Source organism: Marmota marmota, unplaced genomic scaffold (genome assembly GCF_001458135.2).
Source record: "Marmota marmota marmota unplaced genomic scaffold, marMar, whole genome shotgun sequence".
Lineage (NCBI taxonomy): Eukaryota > Metazoa > Chordata > Mammalia > Rodentia > Sciuridae > Marmota > Marmota marmota.
In genome coordinates this window covers 4624483-4635525 of record NW_025999862.1, presented here as the reverse complement: position 1 = coordinate 4635525, position 11043 = coordinate 4624483, and the positions used below count along the sequence as shown (strand labels likewise).

Genomic DNA, 11043 nt, shown 5'->3' with positions numbered 1-11043 from the left:
ATATATATATATACTTTTTAAATGATGCATTTGAAAAAGGGAATTATCAAACAAGAAAAGACACATCAAGTGCATTGTAAAAGTGCATTGTAAAAGTACATCCTTGAGGTGGCGCACACCTATAATCCCAGTGGCTCAGGAAGCTGAGATAGGAGAATCTCAAGTTCAAAGCCGGCCTCAGCAACTGCGAGGCACTAAGCAACTCAGTGAGACCCTGTCTCTAATTAAATATAATATAGGGCTGGGGATGTGGCTCAGTGACCGAGTGTCCCCTGAATTCAGTCCCCAGTACCCAAAAAAAAAGTATATCCTTACATCACTGTGGATTTACTTTCACTATCATCCATATGATTAATGTTCTACCTCAAAACAATGTTCAGAAAGAACATTGACCTTATAACTCTGTCTAAGGTCAGAGTTCTCTGGGTAAATGTCTATGCTCTTATTTATTTATTTATTTATTTATTTATTTATTTATTTTTCAGTACTGGAGGTTGAACCCACAAGCGTTCTATCATTGAGCTATATCCTTTTTTGTTTTGTTTTGTTCTGAGACAGGGTCTCACTAAGTTGCTGAGGCTGGCCTCCAACTTGTGATCCTCTTAAGTTGCTAAGATTACAGGCGTGCACCACCACACCCTATGTGTGCTCTTTTTATAAAGCCCTTTCTTTTGTCTAATAACATAGATAGTCTGTGATTTAAACCTTGTATTTACCATTTCTGCTTCAATTTAAGCTTTTGTAGTGATTATGGAAAGCTATTTAGTTTTTTTTTTTTTTTAGATAGTTCTTTGCTATTGCTGGATACACTGTATTAATCATAGTAGGTTTTATATAAATATCATAGGATGAAAGAAGTGATGGTTTTGTGATTCAACCCAGAAACTGTGGTTGTCATCATAACTCTCTAGAGAACCTCTGTCAGAGCTGTGTGGCAATGTTTAATGATCATCCAACCAAAGCAAATACAGAGAATAGCTGGGTGCAGTGGTGCACTCCTGTAATCCCAGAGGTTTGGGAGGCTGAGGCAGGAGGATCGAGAGTTCAAAGCCAGCCTCAGCAAGGACAAGGCACTAAGCAACTCAGTGAGACTCTGTCTCTAAAAATGAAAATAAAAAATATAAAAAAAAAAACAGGGCTTAGATGTGGCTCAGTGGTCCAGTGCCCCTGAGTTTAATCCCAAGTACCATTAAAAAAGAAAAAACACAAAGCATGATACTAGTATGTTCAATTTCATCTACACAACAAAATGATAGAAATTATGTTTATAATTCCACAAAACTTTTTAAGTATCAACAAGAACATCTACAGCAATAGTGCTCCCACTATGTATTGCTCAGAGCTAACCATGAGATGTTCACGGGACACAAGTCATGCTGTTTAGTTTTGTTATTGAACCAGGCAGGCCCATGTTGCCCACCACACAGCATGCCAATCACTGAAACCAAGAGTTTTACAAAAGAAAGTTCATTCATGAGGTGAGCAGATGGGAGATCAAGTCTTAATCTGCCTCCCTAAAAATAAAATTGGGGGATGTTTATTGGCTGAGACGTGGGGAAGGATGATCAGATCAAAATTCATCAACTGTAGGGGCTGTGGGTTTGACTCCGTAGTAGAGTGCTTGTCTAGCATATGCAGGGCTCTGGGTTATACCCAGCAATGCAAATAAATAAATAAGTAAATTAAAAGGAGAGTGACAAATTTCATCAACTGTTACCATCATGAGAAACAAGTAACTAAGAGCAGGTGAAGACTAGAGGGTTTATTCAAGAACTAAGAGAGAAGGTTTATTTAGATCATCCCTCTGTTTCAGATCTATATTCTTAACACATAAGGCAAAATTCTGGGCATAAAATTCAATTTTATAAAATGTGTCTAAGCAAGTCACTTCCATAAATGTCTCAGTGCCCTCAAAGTTAATCCAGGAAGCAAGAATCCACTTAAAGTGAAAAGAAGGGAGGAGATTATTGAAGTGATATAGACAGGAACAGAAAACAAAACTCTCCCAGCAAAAGAACTGGAGAGCTGGGAGCTAGGCCTCCTGGCCTGTGACTCAGGGATCATATAGTCATGCTAGCCTTGCCCACTGAAGCTCATCCAGCTGACTCACCTTCTGTCTGGGCGTCTCTTTGTTTTTCTTTACATATCTGCTCTATTCTTCACCATTTGCAGACTTATCAATTCTTTTGTGACCCATCATGACTAAGTTCCCCCTCTCTAACATGATCTGTGCCAAATACCACACCTGATTTACTTGTTCTCAGCAGCTTGATTCCAAATTCTAATTGGTCCAGACTGGTCTGATGACCACTCCAACCACCTAGCTTTGCAGAGGATTTGTTTGGAAGGAAGAGAAGTTACATGGGTCAGGTCAGGAGCCATGTATGGAAGTACTCAAAGGAGGGAGTTGTGGGGAATAGGTAACTCCAAACAACGTCCTTGGGGATTGCCTTCTTTGTAGGGCTTTCTTTTACCCAGGGACTGTGTTAGGGGCTATTAGGTATGTTGGTTAGGGTTAAATGGAGCTTCATATTACAGAAAGCCAAAATAAACACAATGAGGGTTCATTTTCTCTCACAAAAAGGAAGCAAACAGGGCATTCTGGGGCTGTTTTGGTAGTTACATGGTCATGAAGAACCCAGTGTCCACCAGTCATGAGGCACCACTTATAATCCCAATGACTCTAAGTCTGAGGCAAGAGGATCGAAAGTTCAAGGGCAATTTAGTGAGAACTTGTCTAAAAATAAAAAATAAAAGAGCCGGGGGTGTAGCACAGTGTTGGAACACTCCTAGGTTCGATTCCCAGAACATAGTACAGAGGGGGAAAAAAAAGTCTCCTATCTTTCCCATCTGCTATCTCCAATGCTGGCTTCTCTAGGGACCTCCTGTAGTCCAAGATAGCTGATGATCATCTAGTCATCATGTTTGCATTTCAGGTAGCAGAAAGAGTGAATGGGCAAAAGTCACGTTCTTTTTTGTTGTTGTTCTTTTTTCTTTTTTTAGTTGTAGATGGACACAATACCTTTAATTAATTAATTAATTAATTTTTATGTGGTGCTGAGGATTGAACCCAGTGCCTCACATGTGCTAAGCAAGAGCTTTACCATTGAGCTACAACCCCAGCCCAGGAGTCACATTCTTAATGTCAGAAGCCCTTTTAAGGAATCTTTTTAGAGGTGTCATCAAAAATCTTCTGCTTATATCTCATTGGCCAAAATTTAGGCATATGGTATAATAATTGCAAAGTTAGCTGCACATACTGCCACCATGAATAAAATCAGGATCTTTATGAAGAGGAGAATTAAGTAGACATATGAGATTTCTAATTAGTTAAAAAAAAATTCTTTCTGCTAATTTATGTAGTGGTACCCTCTAAAAATATAGTCTTAAGCTCTATATACTTCCTTGGTATTTCTTGCCTTCCTTAAGTCTTCTCTTAATTGTGTGTACATATTTTACACTAGTGTAAGTGTGAATGTATATGTATGTATCTTCACACATACACATACACACCTTTTATGAATCCACATGCCTATAACCTTTTCTTGCCAGTTTTTAAAAAATTGCCTCAGAATAATTGCACATATTTATGGGGTAAAGTGTGATATTTCAATACACAAATATAATGTATACTGATCGAATCAGATAATTAGTATATCCATCACCTCAAAAATGTGTCATTTCATTGTGTTGGGATTTCTGTTACTAGTTTTAACCCCACTGGTTTTAACCTCACAAGTTTTGCATTAAAAATATAGACTCATTCTTCTCAAGGATATAGTGTTTTGCTTATTCCTCCAGTTTGTCATTCATATGGAAAATAGAGATAATGTCAATTTTAAAACTGCCCTGGGAATGGAGGCTGTCATTCTTAAACACCATATCATCAAAGCCTAGATAAGTCTGACTTTGAAATTTTCTACTTGAATATCAAGCTGTTCAAAGCAGTGATTTTTCATCCTACTTACACTCTAGAATAAACTGTGGAGGTTTTTTTAAAAAAAAAAAAATTATGCTTTCCATCTCAATTGAACCAGAATCTCTCCGTGGATTATTTTAATGTGCAACCAATTTGGAAACCATTTGTTAGAATTAGAGAAATGACCTGAATTGCTACCTTCCATACCCAGGAAACAAAAACAATTGTTAACATTTAAAATGTAAATGTAAAATGTCAGACAAAAGTCAGGATATACTGGGAAAGCCTATGCTTTGGGGACAAGTGTTTCTGTAGAACATTGGTTCTGAGTCCTGGATGATTATAAGATCACCTACGACCTTATAGTAAGAGCATTACTCTGAATTGGAAACTGTAGGCCTAGAGTTTGTGTTTCCAGCCCTACAGGATATACTAAGTCTGGCTGAACTTTAAGAACAACTGACTTACATTCACAAAAGATAACAATAACTGGACCTGGATCCCTTCCCAGGCCAATTAACTCTCTGGGTATTGGTGCCTAAATCAGTGAAGTTTGTTTATATTTTACAGTTTCCAGGTGATATAATGTGCTACCAGTCAGTGAGCACCTCAAAAACCATAGCCCATCTACTTATATTACTCAGTGATGTCCTTGGAAATGTTTAAAAACTGACAGGGTGAGAAATCCATAATGTTTAGCACCTGCCAATTTCCTTCCACCATTGAAGATTTCAAATTACAAAAGAAGGACACTGAATCAGTAGTTCAGAGGAGATGGACTCTAGTTGTCTTTCTGAGCCAGAAAGAGCTAACTCTAGAACACACTGCCCAACATTGATGCCAAAAAGGCTTTCAAAAGTACTTAATACTCAAGTTTGTTGTGTTATGATTATGTGACATTTTATCTCAAAATTTCAAAATTCCTACTGTGCATGGTGGTGTACAACTGTAATCCCAGTAACTCGGGAGAATGAGCCAGGAGGATTGCAAGTTTGAGAACAGCCTCAGCAACTTAGTGAGGCCCTAAGCAACCTATCAAGAAACATTATTAAAAAAAATAATAAGGGCTCAGTGATAAACCACCCTTTAAATTGTTTTAAAAACATTTTTTTAAAAATCCCTAATAAATTCTTTCATATCCTTATCATTCTGAAACACAGATGTTCATTCTTACAAATTTTGAAAGTTGACTTTTTATAGTTTAGAAGCTAAATACACACACACACACACACACACACAGCCATCACTTCTTGATCACCTAAATGTTTTAGGTGATTATCAATTCTCACAACAACACTGAGATATTATTACTATTTTATTTATAAGGGACTCTGGATCAGAAAAGTCCTGAGACTACCCAAAGCCACACACATAATAGGGATTGAGTCAGAATTAAGACTCAATGTGTCTTTCTATCCATCTAGTTAAACTGAGTTTTACAAAAGGGAAGATATTTTAAAGTAAGAGAAGAGAGTTGATAATATATAGCAAGAAAGCCTTAGTATAAACCTGATATCAGAAATCTGCATAGCAACTAGAAATGAGCAGCTGAGTTTATAGCAATTTATTGGCAGGGTGTTATTTGGCACAAGAGGAATCACTTAGGATTTTTAAACTAGTATGTACGGTGATTCATCTTCTCTTCTTTCACCCTTTCATTGCATTTTGCGCCTTCGTTAGGATATGGCAGATTCCAGATGTTATTTGTAAATAATCACTGGTTATTATATGTCAGCATTGGAGTATGTATGTCCCACTAGATTTGTCAGTACTCAAAAGCTCTCAAGCATATTTATATCTTCAACCTAGCAAAGTAGACACTCAGAAGACTCAATGAAAGTTTTTGAGCTGGGTGCTGTGGTACACACCTGTAATCCCACTGGCTCAGGAGACTGAGGCAGGAGGATTGCAAGTTCAAAGCTAGCCTTAGCAACTTAGCTAGGCCCTAAGCAACTTAGTGAGACCCTTTCTCTAAATAAAAAATAAAATGGCTGTGGATGTGGCTCAATGGTTAAGGTTCAAACCCTGGTACAAAAAAAAAAAAAAAGATTGGAATCAATTCCTTGTCCTGATGTAATGAATAAGCTAATTCAAACAGCTGTTTAAAGATCTCTCTAAAACAAGATGAGGTTCTTTCAATGAAAAAAAAAAAAAAAACTGTTCAAAGACATAGTCTCAACTGAATTCTTTCAGAATCTCAATCAAAATAATTTGACCCTAAATCCTATGTATCATTTTGTTTAAGGTTTGTGAACCTCTCTAACCCAATAAGGTCCACTGAACAGTAGAGGCTAACAGGCCATTTAAATTCTTACTTGTAGGAGAAAACTGGATCTTGGCTTTTATTCAATGGGAAATAAAGAAAAATAAGAGCAACTCAACACCAAATGACTTCCTGGCCTCTCCTTATCATCCTTTTCCCCCCTAAGATAATTATTCATGCATTACCTTTGCAATTCTTATAACCACAGTACAATATTTCTGCAATGTCATCAGATTAAAATTTACTCAGACTACAAACATGTTCTAAAAACCACATAACACTTTATTCTATAGCAATCACAATATGACCTGCCAAATATAAGATCCATTAAAAATTAAAAGATTTTTTTATACTTTCATATCATTGGAAAAGTCAATACCAGCAGAAACAATGTTTACTGTTTGTATTTTTCGGAGGAAAATACAAAAGAGGTATTTCTGCTTCTTTTGATTGATTAATTTTTCAATTATGAATCTATGAAAAGGTTTAATTAAATTTTACTTATACTCCTTTATTCTCTCGGCTTAAGAACTCACTTCTAATATGAGGGAGAAGGGGAGGAAGGAGAGAAAGTTACTGTGCCAAGGAACCAATGCTCTTGAATTCTTAGTTTTATTTAAGACAAAGAGTTTTTTTTATAGATAAGCAAAGGATTACTCAATTTGTAGCACTCCACAGCAGTAATGAAAATAGAACTCAGTCTTTATTTTGTGAAGTCACCCTTTCCACCTATGATAAATTGGAAATGTTAATGAAAAGAAGGAAAAAAGGTGTTAAACTCCAAAAAATTAAGAAAAATCAAGAGGTGAAGGTTGTAGCTCAGTGGCGAAGTGTGTGCTTGGCATGCACAGGCCTTGAAAGAAAAGTGATTAATGCAGCATATTGTCTCAGAGAAATCAGCCCTTGCAGGAACTCACACCTGTGCATAGCTCAGCGCCTATCCAAGGCTGGGATAGTAAGGAACATTTTCTCTCTCTCTCTCTCTCTCTCTCTCTCTCTCTCTCTCTCTCTCTCTCTCTCTCTCTCTCTTTTCTAAATTACAGACATTCTATGTTGCACAACTCCGGGGTCACAGCACAAAGAATGCAATGTACCATAAAGCCCTTAGGGGAAAAAGGAAAGACAAACTCACCAGTAATTGATGAGCTGATTTCTTGCTGCTTTGGTTTGAGGTTCATAATCAGCATCAGGTTATAAACAGTCCATATACATTTCCTGAAGGATGAGGCTGATGGTAATGCCTCTCTCTTTCCACTCTTGTTTTGTGTGCAGTGATTCCACTCAGTTACAACAACTTCATAACCAAGTCCTACTAGAACAACAACATTTGCAAAACCCATCTCCTTCATCGCCTAAAGAGTTTCCTTTCAACATGAGTGCTTTGAACTCCGTGGCTCCCCTGGCAGTGACCACCTTCAGCAAGCAGGCGAAGGCCCCTCCATCACAGACATTCAGCTTGGCCCGGCCGAAGCATTTCTTCCCCTCTTCGAGTACCACAGCAGCCACTATGTCCCCATCCAGCTCTCCAGTGTTCACCTTGAGCAGCACTTCCCAACCCATTCAGAGGACAGTGAGCAAAGAAAGCCTCTTGCTTTCTCACCCCTCTGTGCAAACCAAATCACCGGGCGCCATTTCCATCTCAAATGAGCCACCCCCTCCAGGTCCAGCAGAGCCAGCAGCACCACCACTTGTGTTTTCCATCCCTAGTGGAAACCAGTTTCAGCCCCACTGTGTGTCACCAACTCCTGTCTCTCCCACCAACCGGATTCAGAACCCAGTGGCTTTCCTCAGCTCTGTTTTGCCATCTCTCCCTATCATCCCTCCCACCAATGCCATGGGACTACCTAAAAGTGCACCATCCACGTAAGTGTCATTAAAGTTTTTTGATGGAAGAGTTGCCAGTTAAGAGGGGACCTATGCCTAGAATAGCCTGGTTTGGGGCAGGAGTTTTGTTTAGTGGATTCCTAGATAAATCCTCTCTGTTAGACAAAAAAATGGGTTTCAAGGACCTTGAACACAGGGCATGATTGCTTTGAATGATTTTTTTTTAATTCTATAATCACAATTAAATCTTTATTTTTTCTATAGATCAAGTCTAAACAGTTTCAAAAGCAATAAATTATATTGGCACATTATTATTTTGTAAACATTATTCACTGAGTCGAAAGATTTAGGTCTTATTAAGTATTTCCCTGTGTCTCTAAACATGACTCACATGAAGGATGTTTCACACCTCAAGTTGAAGCTGGAAATGTGTGATTATACCGTGTTTATGGGATGTCTTTTCCATTCTGTCATTCAGGCACCCAGGACCCCTCCATTTCCCAGGTCATTAAGAGACTTCTTCATTTGGTTGGTGGAAAGAGAAAGAGGGAAGATAGCACACAGAAGAAGTTGGAACCCATAGCCGAGAAGTTTATATCACTTCTGTCAGGCCTATTAGCTATACCTCTGTCAGCATGTCTGTCTAATTACAAGGAGCCTGGAGATGTATTTGTTTTGTGCCAAAGAAGAGGATGTGAATGCTGGCAGGCACTAGCAGTTTCTGACACTGACTCCAAAGTAAAATAGAAATTCAGAGGGCTCCACAAGAAATTTATTTAAAAAGAATTAAATGACTTCCATATTTGGAAATCAGAAAATTTGACTAACATAGGTCAGAAAACACATATTTCTTCCATCCACAAGAAAAAAATAATGTAATAATAACAAAGAAACAAAATGACTTAGGAAAATTAGTTAACAATGAAACTAGCAAACTCAGTGGGAAATAGAATCCTACAAATTGGTTGTGTTCTAAAAGTAAAGCAAATTATAATCCTTGTGATTATAAGGAATTAATAAGGTTTACAAAAAAGAAAAACTTCAACTTGCGCTTTGAATGATTTTTAATAACTAAAAATTTAAAAAATATCTCTAGAAACAGATTCTCTGTATAGTGCTTAATCCCACAAGTGCCTAATAACTACTGGTATCTGATTTCTAGGCCTTTGTACAATGCTTCATGCTTTTCATGATGTGTTCTGTATGAATTTATTTTATAGGCCCTCCCAGGGATTAATGAAAAAAAATACAAAGTCTCCTCAACCAATGAGTGATGATTACATTCGTGAAGCTAAGAATGCAGTGATTCTAGACTTGGGGAAAAAAATGAGTTTCAGCGATGTCAGATCAAACCAGCAGGTAAGATTGTTGGATTCTGGTAGTTTGAATGGAATTTTATTGTAAGGATGTAATTTTATTTAATTCAGTCCTTGCATACTTAGGTCATCTGACCTCTGACCTGTTGATGCTACAGCTTAGGTGGTAGAGCACAAGCTAAGACTCACACAGGAAGCTCACGTGCAGGAATCTGCAGTTCTTGATTACCCCATTGTTAATTCATTTTACTTGTTTATATGTGTTTGCCTATGATAGAATATACAGTAGTCTCTCCTAATCTGCAGGAGATACTGTCCAAAATGCTCTGTGGATGCTGAAACTGCAGACAGTATCCATCCCCATATGTTTTTTCCTGTATGTGCATAGCTATAATAATGTTTAAATTTTGGGGGGGGGGGGTCGGGGGGGGATACTAGGGATTGAACTCAGGAGAACTTGACCACTGGGCCACATCCCCAGCCCTATTTTGAATTTTATTTAGAGACTGGGCTCACTGAGTTGCTTAGCACCTCACTTTTGCTGAGGCTGGCTTTGAACTCACAATCCTCCTGCCTCAGCCTCCTGAGCCACTGGGATCATAGGCATGCACTATCTATCGCACTGGGCAACAATATTTAATTTAAAAATTAGGGCACAGTAAGAGATCAACAACAGTAACTAATAATAAAATAAAATGAACTGGATATGGTGGTACACACCCGTAATCCTAGGTATCAGGAGGCTGAGGACAGAGGATTCAAGTTTGAGGACAGTCTGGGAAATTTAGTGAGACCCTGTCTGAAAATGAAATGAAAGGGACTAAGGATGGAGCGCAGTAGTAAAGTGCCCCTGGATTCCATCTCCAGTACTGCAGTAAAAAAATGATTATAATAACATACTGTTATAAAATGTATTTAAAACTTTTAAATTTAATTCTGGGGAATTTTTGATTTAATATTTTTGGAACCCAGATGACTGCAGGAAACTGAAACTGTGAAAAGCAAAGTCATGCATAAGAGGGAACTACAATATTCAAGAAGCAGGGAGAGTGTCTGTTGTCTATTCCAGCAATCCTCAGCTCAGCTTAGACAAACACCATAACATCTGAGATATATTGATATCTGTGTCTTGAGATGTTGAGACTTTTAGGAACTTTGAGTTTTAAGCTGTCTTTCACTTGACATCCTTCAACTTTAGGTACCCTGAGGTGTGATCACAAGTTTCTCTCAGTTTTTGTATTGGGTTGAATCACTGAAACAGCCATCAGGCAACATCCTGTTTCACCAAAGAGGAAAGGAAAGCCTGTGAGCATCATGCAAACAGAAGAAAGATACATTATGTGGTTATTTGTGGTTTTGATAATCAAGTGGTTAATATTTAATGCAGGCTTGCATTTCAACTCTTGGTTTATTCCCCAAGATGAGAACTGATAAAATCTATTTTCAAATATAACAAAATTTCGTCAAAACAATATGCCAAATATTGCAGAATTTGTTCCATAAGGGGCAAATTAGAAACAAAGCTCCAGATTTTCCTGACCATATGCTGTTTTCTTTGGTGTTTCTCTTACTTCCAATGGAGTCATAGATATGCAATATTTTGCTATTGTGTTATGCATTAGGCAACTTAACTGAGCAGAATCTTTTGAAAATATGCTACTTAAAACTACTTAAATTTTGATTTTTTTTTTTTTTTTTTTTTTACCAGGGATTGAACCCAG

General features: G+C 37.7%; 1 protein-coding gene across 2 annotated transcripts in view; it reads left to right on the top strand.

Moving 5' to 3' along the window:
• Nucleotides 1-11043, top strand: part of Mypn (myopalladin) — a 121798-nt gene that overhangs the window by 76402 nt on the left and 34353 nt on the right. For both annotated transcript variants that reach the window (XM_048810063.1, XM_015500581.2), the window contains 2 exons: nt 7455-8045; nt 9227-9365. In XM_048810063.1, coding sequence (XP_048666020.1) covers nt 7455-8045; nt 9227-9365 — 730 coding nt within the window. The remainder of the gene's footprint in view (nt 1-7454; nt 8046-9226; nt 9366-11043) is intronic.